General features: G+C 30.1%; 1 protein-coding gene across 1 annotated transcript; it reads left to right on the top strand.

The window, feature by feature from the left end:
- The first annotated feature begins 9,508 nt into the window (after nucleotides 1-9,508).
- On the top strand, nucleotides 9,509-20,920 carry LOC113370006 (regulating synaptic membrane exocytosis protein 2-like). Its single transcript, XM_026610643.1, has 12 exons — nucleotides 9,509-9,643; nucleotides 9,762-10,067; nucleotides 10,156-10,290; nucleotides 10,392-10,796; nucleotides 11,015-11,126; nucleotides 11,279-11,483; nucleotides 11,561-11,733; nucleotides 11,808-12,023; nucleotides 12,945-13,113; nucleotides 19,914-20,052; nucleotides 20,179-20,376; nucleotides 20,783-20,920. The coding sequence occupies exons 1-12, from the start codon at nucleotides 9,629-9,631 to the stop codon at nucleotides 20,918-20,920; spliced, it is 2,211 nt and encodes a 736-aa protein (XP_026466428.1). The 5' UTR covers nucleotides 9,509-9,628.
- The last annotated feature ends 620 nt before the right edge of the window (nucleotides 20,921-21,540 follow it).

Raw genomic sequence — 21,540 nt, 5'->3', positions numbered from 1 at the left:
GATTCTAATAACATATAAAAGTTTCAGTTACAATGGAATTAATTATAAAATGCCATAAGTAAGTCCGAACAAACAAGAGAAAATCAACCTTAAAATAAACTTTTGAAGACGCGATACACGTGACAAATACGACTGTGACAATAACGCTCAACATCTGACAGGTTTCGATTATGACTTTCTTCATGCTACTCAGTCAAGAAAATGTTACGAAAACTAGTTGATTGTTAAATTCGGCCACTGTATTATTTTATGCATATATACTAGGGTTTATACAAAAACGGACATTTCAGAAAACCGGTTTTCGAATTTTAAATTTACTAAAAACCGGTTTTAACCGGTTTTCGAATTTTATATAAAAATAAATTTTTGCTTAGTAACATAATAAAAAACTGAGAACGTCTATCAAATTGCTACTTAGACATGTCCTTTATTGTTTCTAACAAAATTTTCTGAAATAGAAAATACTCTCATACTTAAATGTTTTAGGCTTAAATGTTTTTAAAGCCTAATATAAAAATTTTAAGTTTTTTTTGTTCTTTAATTTTGGGGCTTTTAGGGTTTAAAACTTTTTTTTAAGTTTGAGTAGAAGAAGTTAGTTCTTTAAGAAGAAGTCACACTGATCTAAATTAATATATACAAAACCTTTCTGGGAACCATTGCAAACTGATAAGATATCAAATGCTATTTTTCTTTTATACAGTGAAAACCGACTTTTTTCACTAAAAACTGGTTTTCGAATTCCATAATTTTCGCAAAAAAACGGTTTTTAAAACCGGTTTTTGAAAACCGACAAACTCTAATATACCATATCTCCTAAGTATAATTATCTTATTATTTACACATCATATTTTAACTATTTTGGACGATTTATCAATATTATTGTAATTTTTTAACATTATCAATGAGATTTATTTGACTGAACTTCGTGAAATTTTGACGTTTTTTTGTGAATACTTAGACATTTCTTAGTTGACAATTTCATGAATGTGGAAATACATTTATGAAATTTATGAAATACATGTATATTTTTTTCAGTATTTATTATCTAAGAAATTTCTAAAAGGTTAGTTGACTTTATGAAGTTTATCAAATCATTTTCCCAAGTTTATTAATTCTGTCCCTAGTTAAGTGCTTAAACCAATTTGGTCCATGTCGATCTATGGGAAATAAAACATTCATCACATTTATTGCGGACGGAGCATCATGCCAACAGTCAGAAATACATATTTTTCCAGTGGCATTGGCCGCTCGCCAATGATCACGGGCGCCCTTCTGAAATTTTCAGACGAACAAATGGAAAAAAATGTCATACCGTCTGTATGCTCGGAATCGTTCGCTGTTATATCGAAAGTAAAATAAGTTAGAGATTAATCTAGACATTTAGGAACATAAACTTATATACACTTACACACACACACACACACACATATATATATATATATATATATATACAAATATATATATACGAGTATATATACAAATATATATAAATATATATATATATATATATATATATATATATATGTATGTGTACACATGTATATATGTATATGTGATGGTTGAATTTTTAAGAGCGCTTTAGTTCAAGTGAAATATAGTGCATTACAAGAGTTTTAAATAATTATATTGAGGATATATAAACTTTTTGATGCAATGTTTGATCCACCACAAAGTTTTATTTAACATTCCATATTAAGTTTTTTGTTTAAATCTTCTTACACATATCATTAACACTTAGATTATCTATTACCGTCAATATATAAAACATACAACTATTTAATTTAAATTGTTTATAAATAAAAATATGACGTCTAACAACAACCAATAAATCATTATAAATAATATCTCTTTTAGAATATTAGATCTGTTGATAATTAGTATATGTTAATTGTGACTTTTTAATAGAGTATTTTCAATAATAAGCTTAATTGATCCTAATGGATCTATGACAATTTGTGTTTTAATGAAAATAGCTCTTTCATGGTATAGTTGTGTTTAATAAATAGTCATCGGTATTAGAGAAATTTTAATAATAAATTTATAAAGCAAGATAGACCAACCTTTGGGTTGCCTTTCAAAAAGTTTCATTATTTAGAAGCCATCACAAAAAGCTTGCAAGACTATTACGTTTTTATTACTGTTGATAAAAGAGGGAAAAAATGATGTGTAATTTTTATAACACTGTCAAATTACAAAATATGGTTTCTTTGAATTAGGCAAATTAATTTTAAATTAATTGTAGTTTTATGCGAGATTGTAAATTAAATAAGTAATATATGCTCTTCTCGAAAAGTGGTTTATAGTGTAAAAAAATATTTGTTCATAGCTTTTCTACAGTTTATAAAAATTCATCAAAGTTTATAATTTTGTCGTGCGCTTGAGCGATTCTAATCAGAGTCTGTGTTTAAGCATTTGTACGTTCATTTACGGTATTTTGTAGGTAACTACTGATTACTGTTGCCATTGTTCTTTATGTTACGTAGTTATAGAATTTATTATAATTCTCCTTTGATAATTCAGGTTGTTGGGTTATAATTTAACCCTTGTAGCTGTGAACTGTATTAAACACTGATTTATTTGCATATTATGTATTTGTTGCAGTTCTAATTACAATCACTGATTTGTTACTGTTATAATGAAAGAAGATATATTTATTTTCATTCGTTATTTACATGTTGTTAAGCGGACTTTACTTTTAGAAGTGTACCACTAGTTCAATTAAAACACTCCGCTACCCCCTCTACCAGGGGAAGCAACCATTCCGTGTAAAGCTTAATGTCATGAAGTTTGTCACCTTCATGGCCAATCTAATAAAACGAAAAGACGTCCGAACAGCCATAGATAAGGAAATAATTGCTGTTGCCATAGTTAAGGACAGTTGCTGTCCACACTTAAATAAAATACATTTTATTAAATTTTATTTTATTTTATTAAATAGATGAAATAAAATGTATTAAACAAGTTAATTTTATTTATATGATTTAAAATATTATGAGTCGGTTATTTGAAAGAAATCAATTGGGAAATATTTTGAGTATTTTTTAGCTGGAATAATCAGTTGTGAGATAATAAACATTTTATCAGTGAAATAATAAATATTTTATCTATTATATTTTATCTAATAGCTAAATCTAAAATCTTATTGATCAAGATAGTTATGTATAGGTATTGGAAAATTTATTCAACTTGCAAAATGCTACTTCTAACGAGTAGAATTATTATTTTTACTGCTTGTACTTTTTTCAAATCTGCTTGTTCTGTTTATCATATCGTGCTCAGTACAAATAAATCAAACCATTACTCCGAAAATTGAAAGCGTGCATCAAAAATAAGTTTTGTAATCCTGAATGTAAATGATATATTTATCTTGTCTCTTGGTCTTCGGATCAAACTATTAGAAGAATAAAGTAACGCACGCGGCGCGTCGAAGTTTCCTTCGACGGTTGATTCATTTCAGAAATTACATCGTCTTTTTCTTATTTCTTTGCGATCGTGCGCGGATCGCTCTGTACGGTTCTCGCGTTCGTGATAAAATCCTGATAAATTGCGTTCGCGATATGTCGCCGCCCGAAAAGCCGAAACTATCGCCCCGTGCGAGGCGACACATCCTCCGAGGAGGACTAGAAAACAAGTTTTTTGCAAAGTTTTCGCCAGTAGATGTAATCGCTCGAGAGAGATTTGTGTTACTGGACGGCACCAGGAATTTAATTAAAATTACTAAAACTGTCTTTGATTTTTTAAAAAATAGGTTCAAAGTTTTAAACAAACTTAATCGATGAGGTGGTTAATTATTACCTAGTTAGTTATGCTATCACCGTTAGTGTAATTGTTGTCATTTTATTTTTTACACTACTGAATTGAAAACCCAGAATCTCCTACTATTTGAAATTATTTTGTTTAAAATTACTAGAACTGACTTTGATTTTTGAAAAATAGGTTCAAAGTTTTAAATAAACTTAATCGATAGGGTGGTTAATTATTAGTTAGTTAGTTATGCTATCACAATTGTGTAATTGTTGTAATTTTGTTTATTACACTACTGAATTGAAAACCCAGATTCTCCTACTATTTAAAATTACTAGGACTGACTTTGATTTTTTAAAGATAGGTTCAAAGTTTTGTTTATCACACTACTGAATTGAAAACCCAGATTCTCCTACTATTTAAAATTACTAGAACTGACTTTGATTTTTCAAAGGTAGGTTCAAAGTTTTGTTTATCACACTACTGAATTGAAAATCCAGAATCTCCTACTATTTGAAATTATTCTATTTAAATTTACTAGAACTGACTTTGATTTTTCATAGGTTTAAAGTTGTGAATAAACTTAATCGATAAGGTGGTTAATTAATGTTATTGCAATGTTAACACAATTGTGTAATTGTTGTAATTTTATTTATTACACTACTGAATTGAACACCCAGAATTTTCTACTATTGAAAATTATTTTGTTTAAAATTACTAGTTTGATTTTTCAAAGATAGGTTCAAAGTTTTGAATAAACTTAATCGATAAGGAAGTTAATTAATGTTATTGTAATGTTATCACAGTTGTGAAATTGCTGTAATTTTTTTATCACACTACTGAATTGAATACCCAAAATTGTCTACTATTTGAAATTATTCTGTTTAAAATTACTAGAACTGACTTTGATTTTTCAAGATATGTTCAAAATTTAGAATAAACTCAATCGACAAGGTGATCAATTAATTTTATTGTAATGTTAATACAATTGTGTAACTGTTGTGATTTTTTTATCACACTACTGAATTGAATACCCAGAATCTCCTACTATTTAAAATTATTTTGTTTAAAATTACTAGTTTGATTTTTCAAAGATAGGTTCAAAGTTTTCAATAAACTTAATCGATAAGGTGGTTAATTAATGTTATTGTAATGTTAACACAACTGTGTAATTGTTGTAATTTTGTTTATTACACTGATGAATTGAAAACTCAGAATCTTCTATTATTTAAAATTATTTTGTTTAAAACTACTAGTTTGATTTTTCAAAGATAGGTTCAAAGTTTTGAATAAACTTAATTGATAAGGTGGTTAATTAATGTTATTGTAATGTTAACACAACTGTGTAATTGTTGTAATTTTGTTTATTACACTGCTGAAGTAAAAACTCAGAATCTTCTACTATTTAAAATTATTTTATTTAAAATTACTAGAACTGACTTTGATTCTTCAAAGATAGGTTCAAAGTTTTGAATAAATTTAATTGATAAGGTGATTAATTAATGTTTTGGTAATATTAACACAATTGTGTAATTGTTGTAATTTTGTTTATCATATTACCGAATTGAATATTCAAAATCTCCTACTATTTGAAATTATTCTGTTTAAAATTACTAAAACTGACTTTGATTTTTTAAAGATAGATTCAAAGTTTTAAATAAACTTAATCGATAAAGTGGTTGATTAATGTTATTGTAATGTTATCACAATTGTGTAATTGTTGTGATTTTTTATCACACTACTGAATTGAACACCCAGAATCTCTTACTATTTAAAATTATTTTATTAGACTTCTTTCATATGTACCTATACAACCAGACAAATCGTATAAATGAACCCATTTTTAAATTATATGAAGAGGGTAGTGTGGGTAAAATTATATAAAGAGGGTAAATTTATGGGTAAAAAGGTCTACCACCGATCTCAAAATGAAGTAAAGTTACAAAAATTTTAACAACATTATATGAAAGTAGGGGGAAAAAGATGTGTAACCAGACATCACCTTAATTTCTACGACGTTGCTATCGGGAGCTAAACAGCAATGCTTGAAAATCCATGACAAAAGTATTTTCTTTCGTCGTTAATTTTTTTGGTTATTTAGTTCACGAGACCTTAATATAATTTTTAAGTATGACCACTAAAAAAGATTGCACTAGAAAATCCATAATAAAAGTATTATCTTTTATTGCTATTTTTTTTGGTTGTGAGCACTGTTATTTAGTTCAAGAGACTTTAATATAATTTCTAAGAATACTTTATATAATTGTTTCATATGATATATTGTTAATTTTAAGTTATTTTCAAGTTTTTTTATATAACCTTTATAAAAGCTTACACGTGAGTGGGCTAAAACGACCAACTGAACCTTTACCCTGGCAAAGATGTAGCAATAAAAATAGTCAATAAAAATAACTCAAGTTAAAAAATTTACTTTTACAAGAGATGAATTCGATATATAGTTATTCAACTACTTCTGATGAATATTTCTGACAAAATATCAGATCAAGGTTGTATACAGTGTTATCTTAGCAAAACATGTACCCATGGTATTTATATTTTGCATTGGTTGCATAATGTAGCTATTATTTTGTAAAATCCTTTTAAATTTAGAAATAAGACTTCTGATCTATTTTTTCCCTAACGGCCCCATTTTACCCCGTCTGTGCTGTATAAAGGACCAGATAACTAACTTTTAAGAACAAGAAAAAAACACATTTCTATGATGAATTAGCTGCGAGTTTACTGAACATAGTCAGATAGTTGTTAATTTGATATTTGTTATTTATTGTGATTCGGTTTTCACAATACAATTGCTTACTCAAATTGAACTTTTGTGCACTGCCCTACCCTATATTAAACTGAGATTTAGAAGAATTAGAAGAAAATTATATTAGAGAATATTAATCATTTATTCTTGTATTATTTTCAAATGCTGCACTACCTATATTTTCATATCTCTTCTTTTTTTCAGGTGACGAGGTCATAGAATGGAACGGACGATTGCTGCGTAACAAATCTGCCGAAGAAGTTTACGATATTATAGCAGAATCGAAGCAAGAACCACAAGTCGAACTAATTGTGTCCAGGCCGATTAATAGGCGAGCTGCTCAGGCATCCTGGAGGCATGCACATTCTTCACCAGTTCCTCCTCATAAAGGTAGATTAAAACGAGTTCAATAATAATGGTAATGGGTTAGGAAAAAAATAGTTTGCACTGAAAGTTTATTCTTCATCCATTTATAGTCGAATTATTTCATTTATGATTATGATGTGTATAGAGAGAGTTGACTAAATCAACGTCTACAACTTTGCTAGCGAAGTAATATATTAGAGTAACATTTAACTAACATTATTTTTTGTGTAACCAACAGCATATGAAATAAATTGTTTGTAGATTTTCTTAAAAATAAATTTTATTAAATTTGTATTGCGAACAATCAACACAAATATCACAACACTTTGAACAATACTATTTGAAATTTTTATTCCTATCATTATTATTTTTGAGTGATCAATCTTTAAATTTGCAACTTTCGTCTGGATTCATAATTGTTTTTTTATATTTTATACTTGAATGAAAATGGTAGATATCACATATGCTAATTGATATATACATCAAAGACTTCATTTATTCACATCATGCATTCATCCTAATTTAATATTTTGATTTCAGGTATTGAATGTGAAAATTATCTGTAGCAGAAATATTCACTAACCTCTTCTTTTACAGCAAGCAATATACTGACCCGACTAAAGCAATATTTAAATTTATAATTTGTTTTAATTTATATATATTTTTTTCGATTTTATATTACCATATATAATCAGTTGGATTTGAAGTAATTGATTAGGTTGGAATAAATACAATTAAACACGACACATACATGCATGAATCGTAGTTAAAACTTATTTTCTATTATACATTTGATATGTATGTTTTTTACATATTAAATGTAAAAATCATCTGTATGGTTTTTCATATTCATGTACATAGCACATAATTTGTTTCCTAAATTTGGGAGCAACAACCCTTCAATTGAACTAATTTAATATAGCTTAATTCAATACTTTTATGGTAATCAATGGTTAATGCAATAATTATTTCACAATATTGTGTTAACAGAATGTCGATTATAATGTTACCATTCAGTGTTTTCAAACTATTTTGAAGTGATAAAGAAATAACTGGCTCAAAGCCAGACTATGTTTTTGTACTAAAAGGATCACACAGTAATAAATTTAAACATTTATCTTTAAGTTAAAAATTAATAATAAATAAATATCAAATGGCATTTTAATTATTAAGACATTTTCAATGTTCTAAAAACAGCCATTTATCTTATCAGTATTTAAATTGTTGTCTAATCTACCAAATTGCTTCAGAAACTTAAATTAAATTAAGATTATTTAAAATATAATTAATTGGAGCATCCTTATTTTAGTTAGTTTTAGTTTACCTAGTAATTTTAATAAGTGGTATTTACATAAGAATCTAAATAGCTTTTGATCACATTAGATTTCTGAAAATTTGATCAACGTAATCAGAGAATACAAATATTATTTTTTTTCAGTGTGATTTTACATTGAATGCTTTCTATACTATTTGGTAAATTTATATTTACCAACTATTTAACTATATAATATAATAAACACGTGTAACACATCTCATTTGTCAGCCGAATTATGTAGGAAAAATTTTAAGCATTGGATTCATTGAATTATTTGGGAAAATTTTTATTGTAAACGTTAAACGAATATTAAATGTTACATTAATTCCTTGATTTTTCTTATCATCACAGATTTATATTCGAGTATTGATTCGACTGGTCGAAGCGATAAACCAAGTGTTCTTGTCACTTCGCCAGGATCTCCTGATTTGCATGCCCACGGCTCCAGGTCGACTAGAGGACATCAGGCTGGTGGCAGACCAGATGCTTCTCAACCTAACGTAGGGGGTAGACTACAGGTTAGAAAAGCTACAATTTTTTACAATAAATTATTGTTAATATTATTTCTGCATTTTCTGAAGTCTCATCCCTAATTTGCGAACACAGTTTTAATTCTTATGTTTACCAACTATACTTGGATAATCTAAAAGTAACCTGATTATGCAGGTGCAACTTATTATGTAATCACAATTTGACATATTTTAGCACATTTAGTCAAATCAGTTTTCTACAATGCATATCCAAAAATTTGATTGAATAACCGATTATCAAAGTTTCCATCTCTTAATTTTCAAGGTAAAACTGGGTTTTGATCCTGCTGCTCTTCAATTAATTATAACCATCGTATGTTGCGCTGGTCTAACTCCAAGACAAGGCGGTCAACCAAGAAATCCTTATGCAAAAATCTTTCTTTTACCTGATAGAAGTGAAAAATCGAAAAGAAGAACGAAAACGTTAGCAAACACAAATGATCCTCGTTGGTCACAAACTTTCGTATATAGTGGGATAAGAAGAGCGGACCTTAAACATAGAATATTTGAGGTAAAGTTTAATATTTGTATGAAGAGAATTATGATGATAAATTCATAAATTATTCCTACTGTTTTCTGTGAAAATAGTTTGGTAATTGAATTGCACCACAAGAGCGCCAATAGCTTAATAGAATAAATCAAATAATTAATCGCCAACTCTCTTAATTATTGTTTAAGATTGATAATAAATCATTTTCCATTGTCAAGCCAATTTTTTTTAATGCTAGGAATATAATAATATTTTTCCAAGAAAAATATTAAATCTAATTTGGTTTATAGGTAACAGTGTGGGATTACGTTCGCTACGGTGCAAACGATTTCTTGGGTGAAGTTCTTTTAGATTTAAGTGTTTGTCCATTAGACGATGAACCTGAGTGGTATTATCTTGCTGCCCATGAAGATGTTATGTTATCACATTCAGTAAGTGAACTATTTTTCAACGTTGTGTATTTTTTAAAAAAGCCGTACTTATATAATATTGAAATATAAAATTAATGTTTTACTGATAATTTACTGATTGTACTTTTACTTATTTTAGTATCGGCGCGAATATGATCCGATCGCGGTACCAACTACTGGAGGTCTTCACGATCTGGACATGATCCTGACACCGACTGATCACCTTTCCCCTCCTTCAACAACTACATCTCGTTTGTCCGATTCAGATACAACATCAGAGTGTGATTTATTGCTGCTCGATTTAGCAGCATCAGAAACTGCTGGCGGAAGCGGTTCGGCGGTTTCGGGAACCGCCACCAGCACTGGTACAGGCGGCAGTCGAAGATTTGTTGCAGACGGCGCTAGTGTTTCGAGTGTTGGATCTAGTTCGAGTCCTCCACCAGAGGTAATAATCATAAAAGAGAGACGGACACTGATGCCATAATTTAAAATGAGGTGAAATATTAAGTTGTTATTATTCTTTCTCTGAATAGCATTCTTATCATCCGATGGACGTAAGTGAACGTAGATCGCGGAGAGATATGTCTCCGCAGGGCAGAAAACGAGCAGCTGGTATGATGAATCGGGAGAAATGCGACACTTTGCCGTACGGTCACGGTTACAGAAAGGTATATAATTACTTATACAAAATAACATAACCATTTCTTTATTTCAACAAGTCTATTCCTAATACTTCGGATTTCTTATTGCTTCTCTTTTATTATTCTAGAACGGTCCAATCGCATCAGGCCAACGTTCTCATTCCGCAGCACCTACGGATTCTCCATCAGAAAACCATCACAGATCTAGTTCGCGTCATCACACTAGTGGCAACCACTATGGGAGAGATCATCACGGTAGTCAATACCACTCAACAACTTCTTCAAGACACCATTCGAGGTCCAGGAGCAAATCGCCGACAGGTCATCGTAGTCTATCACCACCTGAGGTTAGGTTGTCCTCGGATGGTGGCTATGCGGAAAGGGGTTATTATTATACGAGGGAAGATCGCGGATATATGAGCAGTGGTGGAATGGGTGGTCATACGGGTATTTCTCATAGATTTCAAAGTAGGAGTGCAACTGCCACGCCGACGGGGTCGCCCAAGAAACGGCAGTTGCCGCAAATACCTCAGGTAGGATAAAAAACTTTTGTTTATTACATCAATTACTTTTTCTTAACTTCATACGATTGACAGCTTTTTTAGTATTGCTACCTTATGATATGACTCTCATAAGTCTTTTATCAAATCTTATTTAACTGTAGCAAAAAGCATAAATATAACGTGTAGGAACTAAGGAATAATAATAATAACTATATATTTATAAATTATTTAACAAAACTTTTTTTCAGACTCTTCATAGGGCAATAAGAGATCGTATGATGACTCAAGATCTAGACGATAGAGCAAGATCTATGAAGCATCGACTGCGGCAAATGCAGACTTACAGAAGCACAGGTTCTGGTAATTAGAAACTGCACTGATTTTGAAATTAATTTAAGAAGTGAATCTCTACCTTTCCTAATAACACACCTTAATGTTTGTTTACATCGTAGATCCAGTTTTGAAAATCCAGGGGATGGATAGCGAATATCAATCCTTTTTTATTATTTCAGGCTGGGATAGACATTATGCAGGTCTTTCTGATAGTGACTTGGCGACGCATTCATATGAAGATAGACGATCAAGACCACGTCATCTACTATCGCCTGATAAAGATTATCCTGGTGGTTTGGATTCTGATTTGGAATCAGTAGTTAGTGTGACAAGCAGTGCTCTTTCCACACAGAGCGAGCGACCACGAGGTTCCAGAGGACTCAGGTAGTAAAATAAATTCAGAAAAAAATGTATGGAGTATTTTATATACCTTTAAATTAATTATGTAATTAATTCTCTAGTGCGGACTATGAACATTCTGGTCTCGTCCGAGTTGAAGTTGGTAGCAGAAGTCCACGGGATCGTGAAGGACTTGGTTTAGATAGAGATGCTCCACCATCTAGAAGAGGAAGTAAAAGAGGGCAATTCACTAGAAGTTTATCTAACACCGATGTGCCACCCGATGATAAGACTGGTATGTTAACTTGTGATAACATAGTGCACTGTTTCAATATACAAATCATTTAATCCTATATTCTATTACTACAGATGGCAGCCTGAGCGACACAGCTGCTCACTTAACGCCTACACCTCAGAGTCTTGAAGAACCTTCAAGGGCTTCTAAGACTGATGATTCGCGTTCACCTACGAAGAGTGGAGATAGTTCTGGTGGTAGTACGAGGGCTGAACGTACACGATCTGATTTTCCTGGAGCGACTGGCATGGGCAAAAAGAGCAACTCGACGTCACAGCTGTCTGCGACAGGTTAGTGAAAAATTTTATTTGGGTTATTGAAAGAAAATTTGAATATTATACATTGATAATGAACGCAGGAGAAAAAGGGATAATTGAACAGATTTCTATCAAAGCGCAGATGCAAGTGTTTGTTAGACACTTTTATTTGAAGAAAAATATTTCACAAATTCAGTTAGAAATAGAATACAGTTTAGACAAAATCAAACGCATATATGTGAATTAACTTTATTAATAATATATATTTTTTTGAAAACAAGGTGGCTGGAGAGCAAATTAGAAAATATTCATGCATTTCTATAACTGTACTAAACTGCTAGAACAACTTTGTTATAACGTTTAGCACTCGAAAATTTGCTACTCTAATATCTAATTAAATGTAACAGATACTTGCAAAGTGAAGAATATTATTTCCTTATCTGCAATTTTAAAAATTATTGTAGTTATTATATTCAACTTCATTATACTATCACAAGCCCTTGATGAATTAGCTAAAACAATGATAAGAGAACAAATCGTTACGTTTTGTCGACGAAAATAATTTTATATATAAAATCAGCATTCTACTGGTTGCATTTTTATCTAAACTAGGTTTTTCTTATTTGAATCATTGTTTTATTAGTGTATAAACATATCTAGCATATGTCTTCATTATTTCTGTACTTCACCAAAATAATTGCTATTGTTTATACCCCAATTTCCAAATGGGTAATTGGTTATGGATAACAGTTAGTATTAAGCTAGGACATTCTTTATACATTCCAATTATTTCAACGGTCTCTACACTTGTTTTTGCGAACGCGGCAATATATTGATAATATAACACACAAATTAATCACACTAAATCTTATATACCCACTAATACAAGAATGTCTATGATTATCTATTTCCTTGTTATTCAAATGAATTTTAAATGACTAACCACGCGTCCAGGCCGTAAGAGACGCATGGGTTTCGGCAAGCGCGGCAAGAACTCTTTCACGGTGCACCGAAGCGAGGAGGTCATTCCTGGTGATGCCCTGATGCGTCTTCATCCTAACACTGTTTCCTCGAGGGCGTCTTCGCAGTCCAGCGACGGAGAGGGTTCCAACGACGGCGACAGGTTGGATACTTCACGTAGAACTGCAGATTGTTTTATTTATGACCATAAACGATACATGTTTCAACATTCGCACACAATGTGTTACACCCTAACAGTCTTCGTTTAGTACCAAAATTGTGACATGTGACAATCGGAAAATTATTATTTTAAATTGTATTCGACCTACTGTTGTGTTTTGTATCTGTATTATTGTGACTTATTTTATGTTATGTTATGTAAAAAAATATTTAAATATTTTTTGCATATTTATTTAATTTAAAACGGTATGGTTATTTTCCAAAAATTACTATTGTTTAATTGCTTGATTTGATTTGTTTATTATATTTATGTTTTTCACGTGCGTATTTTTCAGATTTATGATGAAAAAAGGAAATTACAGGTTGCAAATAAAGATTAAGTAGCGAGAATTACAAATAGATATTATACTCATAATATTAAACGATTGGCTTCAAAATCAGATAAAAAGTTTTAAAATTTTAATTATGAGTGTAAATAGAATCAGTGCATAGATATGTTTAAATAATGCAATAGAATTGTCTAGAATAGTGCTGTTTTATTTTAGATGCATTGCAAAGTACACCTGCTTATAAATAATTATAACTTATGTCTTTTTGGTGATGTGATATTTCACTCGCTAGTTATAGCAAAATAATTCAAATTTTTAATACCGTGCTTTTTTAACCATTGATTCACACGCAAATTTTAAAAGTCATAATAGATCACAAACTACAAAAAAATCACACGTTTTTATCCATTTTTAAATAAGTTATTTGACCATTTTTGACTTTTAACGGTAGGAAAACTTTGGTTTGTAAATAGATAAGTTACCACTAATGCAGTTCTGTTTCTTTCAGATATTATGAAAATGTATAGTTATAAGAATTTTAACTAACATATTTGTTCTCTAACAGGCGTGTCTCAATGTGGTTGTGTACTATCTATTAATGAATTTTGATTTCAGCTACTTTGATATTGAAATATTTATTGTGTTTTAATATTTGTTAATAATTTAAGGTGAATCAAAATATTTAAAAAAACTCGATTTAAACTCTAATCTGCTACATAGTTTTTCTGACACATATAGTACGAACAACTTATCTTAGTTTATTTTATAATACTTTTCTTGATTGAAGCATACAAACATTTAAAAAATCATTTGATCTTAATTGGGTTTATTCTTGGACTGATCTTCAGTTGTAACATACTCTAAAATAGTTTAAGGTTAGTTTATTTAATAATTTAAGGAGAATCGAGATATTTAAAAAAAGACGATTCAAACTTTAATCTGTTATGTTACATAGTTTTCCTAAACATATTTAAGTATGAACAACTCATCTCGGATTATTTTAAAATACTACATTTTTCTTGATTGAAGCGTACAAACATTTAAAAAATTATTCGGACTTAATTGGGTTTATTCTTGGACTGGTCTTCAGTGGTAACATACTCTAAAATAGGATTATGTTGATAATTTGATATTCTCGGTTCACTTATTATCGTGACTATTTATGACTATATCAGCGTTTATTTACATTTTTGATACTGAGAGCAGCTAAAATCTAACCTACAAATAGCATGAATGTCAAAATAACATTAGTTTAATTTGCGCACACTTTATGCAACGCTTCAGTACTTAGATATTTGAATTTTCAAATGCTATCTCCTGAGTACCATACCCACTAAACTGGTGTCCGAAAATAGCTATTACACTTATAATAACGTTCTTACGAAATGAGTATAAACTTGCCGTGAGATGTCTATCCAAGAATTGAGCCAAAAGTATCTTGTACATATCAGCTCTCTAATGATATTTGTTTCATATATCAGCAGCAGCACTATTTTTTTTATTATATCAGCAGCAGCAGCAGCAGCAGTATAATATTATTATGTTCTTTTGGATTTCTGTCTTGCCTTATGATTGAATTTTATTTCTATATTGTTGTTGTAAAATCTATTTATTCATTACGTCTGGACAGAGCGTCCGTCGAACAGAAAACGTGCGTCATCCGGCAGCATTCAGCGTTCGCAAGAAGTGACGCCCGCCAATTACATTGCCCCGACGCGCGGCGAAAGGGCCGGCAGCCTCAATTCTATATCCAGTGCCGAAGGATATCCGTGAGTATGGAGCGATGTGCGGGTCGAATGCTCAGGTGGAAATTCTTGCCGGATAAAATAGTTGTAAAAAATACAGGTTATTAAAAACCAAAGAGAGTTTAGTGAATTTAGTGACAGCTGGAAAATGCCAGATTGAGGCCAATTCTTGGATAAAATAAGTATGTTATGGTATTTCTATGTTACGGATCTATATGTAGAGGCATGACTCTTCTCTACATGCTTCTATATCTACCAGGATCAATTCCACAAAACAGTATTTTTGTTTAAAATAAATTAGATATGATTACTTTATATCAAAACAAATTGGCTTTCATAGCCCAAACAACGAACAACAAATGTCGGGATAACTATCTATAAATTAGTACTAGCAGTTCAAGCTCCTCCTATGCCTTTTGTTCCTCTACTTTGAGGGAGAGTATCAGTACGTACTAGAATCAAATCCACAGAATTGTATTTTTGTCAAAAAAAAACAAATTTAGTTTAAACTAGTGGTGCATGGCATCATGCCTTAAGGCAAATGGTTGAAACTGCCCTTACCAAAAATTAAAATTTTTAAAAAAGGCTGAGTTGAAAACCTTGAAAAAATGAGATACTAATTTAATTTAAACTAGTGTAGCATGGCATCGTGCCTTAAGGCAAATTGTTGAAACCACCCTTACCGAAAAATTAAAATTTTTAAAACAGCCTTAAATTTTTTGAAAACTTTGAAAAAATGAGATTTTCGAAAATTTTTGAAAAAATGACATTTTCGAAAATTTTTGAAAAAAATGACATTTTCGAAATTTTTTGAAAAAAATGACATTTTCGAAAATTTTTGAAAAAATGACATTTTCGAATTTTTTTGAAAAAATGACATTTTTGACTTTTTTTAATATTGTGACATTTTTTGAAGATTTTGAACTTTTTTCAAAGAGATCGTGCTGCGTGGCTGTTTTAGAAAAGAAATATCGAAGCGCGTAAGCGCCGCGTTACAGTCTAAACGGATAATGATTGATATGGAACCCATAGAAATAATTATTAATGAAATCTCTATAAAATATCAGATAATTTGATGTGCTCTTGTCTAATGATTATTTTTGATCTTCAAATGGCATTTTTTTTTCACTTTTTTACTCGATCTCTCAAACCGCTAGGCCTGCCTTTCCAAAAATTTAATCATTTCTTCATTTTATCATTTTTGTCATTTTTGCCCGGTATCTTCGAAACGGCTATACCTGTCTTGTTCATAAACTAATCAGCACTTCTTCTTATTAATAGAAATCGAATGTTCTGTGAATCATTCAAATCGGTTGATCCGCATTTTCAACATCGTCGACGAAAATTTGTATCCGCACATGCACACACATACATATTTTTTTGCTGAGGTATGTAAAAATGTTCAGAAACCTTTGAAACGTAAAGAAATATAAAAAATGTCATTTTCGATTTTTTGCGATTACTATAACTTACCCTACGTGAAGTGAATAATGATATCTAACTACCTTTATTTGTAAATATTAGAACATCATTAGGTACATAATCGAAATTATATTTTTATAATAAAATTTATCAAATACTAAATCGTATCATTATATGACATTTACGCAATAAAACTTAGTTGTTGAACATTTCAGACTTAAGAAAAATTGATGTTTCTAAATATATTCGTATGAGTTGGTAGTAACGAACTGCCAAAAAGCTTTCTATTTGCTGCGCGATCTGGCTTTTTACATATAAAACCTAATTTCACATATTTGTGGTGTCAAAGAGACACCAGAAAGTTGCTCTAATGATGAAATTGATATTTCACATTTGGGGCATTTGGAGTTTAGGATTTATGTGTAAAACGCCTGATTGCATAGCAAATACATAGCTTTTTGGCCATTCAACTTATTACCAACTCCTACAAATGTAGATCCATAACATAGCATTGCCATAACATGTCTATTTTATCCGAGAATTGGCTCATCAAGGTGATTTACTTTACATCTTTACTTTTCTGGTTTGTGGATAAGTTTTCTATTAATTATTATTCTGTAGCAAGAATTTCCATCAAAAACGAGCACATTGCTCAGAGAAGCAGACTGTTAATTTTTTTCTTCAGCCGTCTCTTCAGTTTGAGATGTCCTTAGCGTTGTACTGCTGTCGTCTCGTTATTGCCTGAGATCTGCCTGTTGTTGGCCGCCCTGTTGATCTATTGTTACTATAATCTATTTGCCATGTTTTGCCTGTCATCTTTAACGAATGCTTTTATCAATTATTGCTTAATTGTCAATTTTCAAAGAGGTATGATAAATATATACCTTATTAATTCTATACATATCTTATTCAAAATATATCCAAAAAAACGATTTTATTTGATAAATGCATTCAAAATCATGTCACACTTTCAATGAATTTTTAGTTACTATAAATACTGTATAAGTTTGATAGTATTGTCGAAATACTGGATTAATTCTAACAAATTCTATGCGCCAATGTATAAGTGAAAATTATCTTTTCGCTGCACTGTCGTTGAATAATTTCTTTTAACAATTTTACAATGTGCATCTTATTTGAAAACAAAATATGTAAAATTTAATCAATATTTATTACATAAACAGAAGCTTCCATAATGCTTGAGCAATTAGCACTTGCTATGATTTTATTTATCTATTCCATAAGAAATCTATTTTTAAAACTTCAATTCAACGAATATTTTTATAATTCACTCTAGAAATTTCAATTTTTTTTATGATAAGGACTCACTTTTCCAAATGAGTTTCTCTTTGTCAAAATATTAATAATAATTTTCTGTTCTAACTACTTGATTTCATTCATATACCATTTGCAAAATATGATTCTAAATGCACAATTTCAAACCTAAATCTTGATGTCATTTGATACTTTGAATTGATGTTAAAAGTGCACACACGTCTGCAATTTTTTTATATGATTTAACAATAATGATGAAAATTTGCACAAAACATACACTTTATATTAGTAGTGCTAAGGTCAATGAAACTTAAGCAAAAATATTTTAAATGTGGTTTTATATTTCATTGCTTTTAGCACACTAAGTTAATATTCCATTATTCTCTATATTTAAAATAATATTCTAATAGTATTGGAATGATGGGATTTAATTTGCTTTTATCTGAGTATATAAACAACTACTAAAGCTGTTGTTTACCACAATTTAACTATTGTATCGTACTTTATATTATTTTAAATTTTTATTGTCGTTGCAAATTTATTTGATAATTTATATTATATTATGTGTCTATATTTTAATATGACTTATTTGCAGTATCGTCTTTAAATATACATAGGCAAATTTATTATATAAATTATAAAAAACGTGAACAAAGATTGAAAAGTAAAAACTTTGGAAACTCTATTGAAAATTCTTGATATTTTAATGTTTTAAGTTTCAAGTTTAAAACGATTTTTTAATGTTTCTAAACAAAAATAATATTAACGCTTGAATATTTTTTTTTACAAAATAAAATTCACTATAAAGCTATTTATTATATCATCTTGGTAAAATAAAATTTGTTCTCAGGATTAATAAAAATTCAAGAAGAGCAAAGGGAGTTTCAATTAATAGTTTAGCTTTTTATTGAAATATTTCAAAATACATTTTTTATTTATCGACTATTTTACACTGATTTTTAAATGTGCCTGGCTTTAAGCTGTTTTCACAAATTAAATCTGTTTGTTTGTGTATTATAACTGCATTGTACTCGTACTTTCTTGCTTTCATTGTATTGTTGTGTGTAAAATGTATGAAAACTGTGATTTCTGTATCCAAAACACTTCTATTGCACTCAAAATATTGGCATAACTTAAGCACACTATGTATTTGTGAATTTTCTCGTCTATACGAAAATTCCTTTATTTCATCATATCTCTGAAAACTGTTTTTATATTTTTATATTTGCTGACACTATAACAATGATATAGTTTTATGAAATTAAGTAAAACCTGAAGACTAGTCTGTATTTTATATTACTCTTGCAATTTCTTACTTAAGTTATTCAATTATAATATTGAATCAAATTTTGGAAAATATATAGAAATGCAGGCTAGTCTAAATGAATAAATTTATCATTTCATTTCTTTCATTCATGATCTATTTTGAAATCAACTATATCTTTAAGGTACTAAATCTTTTTTCAATATTTTTTGAAAATATAATATGAATTTGTTTATATTTATCGTTCTTAAATCGATTTATTGAATTTGATTTGGTTTTATAATATACTTAAAAAATTAAACATGCCAGTAAACACGAAGCGGCGGTCGTGATCTGAAATCCACATAGATTCCACATTGGCGTCACAGTGCTGAAGGCACGCTTGTGGATTTCAGATTGCTACCACCGCTCAAATCACATGGTGTTTACTGGGATATTTAAGCAGATTTAGTTAATATGTTTTTATTGAAATCAAGATCACACCATTGATTCCATCAAACTTATCAATCATGAACTTTATTAGAATCAGTTAAGCCATTCTCCTAATTTCAACTTATTGAAGTAATTCAATTTAAGAAGTTCAAGATATTTATCTAGTATCACTTCAATGTTTACCTAAATTTTAGTAACTATAACATTTTCCTAACATCATAAACTTTTCCATTTGCACCTCATGGCATCTGTTCATCTCTCATCTTGCACCACACCATCACGTTGGCCGTGTACTCAGGTGGTCACCTTCGTTCAGATTGGCGGCGGAAAGCAACCAGCTCGCAGACTTCATCGGAGGCTTGGGTCCTGGTCAACTGGTCGGAAGGCAGGTTCTGGGATCACCAATCTATGGGGACATACAACTCTCGCTGTGTTTCCAGAAGGGATGTCTTGAGGTAAAAAATTGTAATATTTTCTAGGACAAAAAAAAGATATTTCTACTGTTTCTATTTAAAAATTTATTTAAGGTATTTAGAAGTTATTAAAATTTTTTTATTATTCTAATTCTATTTTTTATCCAGGTGGAGGTGATACGAGCCCGCGACTTACTGAACATATCGCATACAGCAATTTTACCGTTGCCTTTTGTCAAAGTATTTATTGTGAATGGAAAACGAGTTTTAGATAAAGGAAAAACAGGACATGCTCGACGTACTCTCGATCCGCTTTTCCAGCAACATCTCACTTTTCGGAAAGGTCTGCAAGGAAGCATCATGCAGGTAAAAAATCTTATTTCAAATCTGCAAAAATTTCAAATCTGCATAATAATATTTTATTAGTAGTGAATTATGTAATTGGAGATGAACTACCAAATTTTTATGACAGAGCTAACACTGCACTGAATATGGCAATATGTAATTTCATTAATTGATTTGTAGTTGTCTAGATCCAGGAAAAGAAGTTTGTGCAATTTGCTTGGTCTACTTGTTTGTCTATATGGTCTATATTAATGTATTTCAATTGATATTTTGATTTATTCAATAATATACCATACCATAGTAGGTTTAGACAAATCTAGTAATCAAACTAGAAAGAATTAATTATCAGATCACAATATTATCTTGAACCAAACTTTATTTATTTCGTATAATTTTCTAAATTCTTATTAATTTTTCATTTTTATAGGTCACAGTTTGGGGTGATCACAGCAGAAACAAACGTGATTTTATGGGTGTCGCTCAGATTCTTCTCGATGATCTGAATTTGTCCAATATTGTCATCGGATGGTACAGATTATTTGGCACTTCGTCCTTGGTAAGTTGATTATTTTATTTACTATACATATCTTTGGCCACTCGGCTAAAATTATTGGAGCTTGATTAGAAATGGGAAGTTTTGCCACATCCACCATTTGGTCTTGATCATACATCATATTTTTAGTTTTGATCAAATTATACCAAGTTCAGTTTTTGCTAATAAATGCCAGAAGAAGTTTTGTGATGGAGGGATAATGATGATGCCTGAAAGTTGGCAAAAAGTCATTCGGTTGGCATTTCAGAATAGGATCATTGAGTGCCATGAAAAAGATGTTTTTGATTTTCTAACAAAAATCCGCACTTACTTAGTTGCCAACCTGATACTGAACGTTCATTATGCAGTTATAAAATGATTGAACTTGAAATCTCTGCCTTGCTAAAGAAAATTCATTTTTCACGATTCTATCGAAAACAAGTTTTTTTGTTAATTAAATTTTGTGGTAACTAAGACAAGTATCGTTTAATTCAGGCTTTAAATTAATATTTTATATTTCTCTTACAGTACCATTTTGTTGAGTGACCGTCATAACATAAAGAAAAGTTTATGAAAATCCCGTTCCCGATCCGCGATGACTCTAGTGTGATAACTGTTAATTAAGATGGTGTAAATAAAAAAAATTAAAATAT

This window comes from Ctenocephalides felis, unplaced genomic scaffold, assembly GCF_003426905.1.
Source record: "Ctenocephalides felis isolate EL2017-DRISC unplaced genomic scaffold, ASM342690v1 CF-g0.4_SCAFFOLD_01492, whole genome shotgun sequence".
NCBI lineage: Eukaryota > Metazoa > Arthropoda > Insecta > Siphonaptera > Pulicidae > Ctenocephalides > Ctenocephalides felis.
This window is presented reverse-complemented; position numbering and strand designations above follow the sequence as displayed.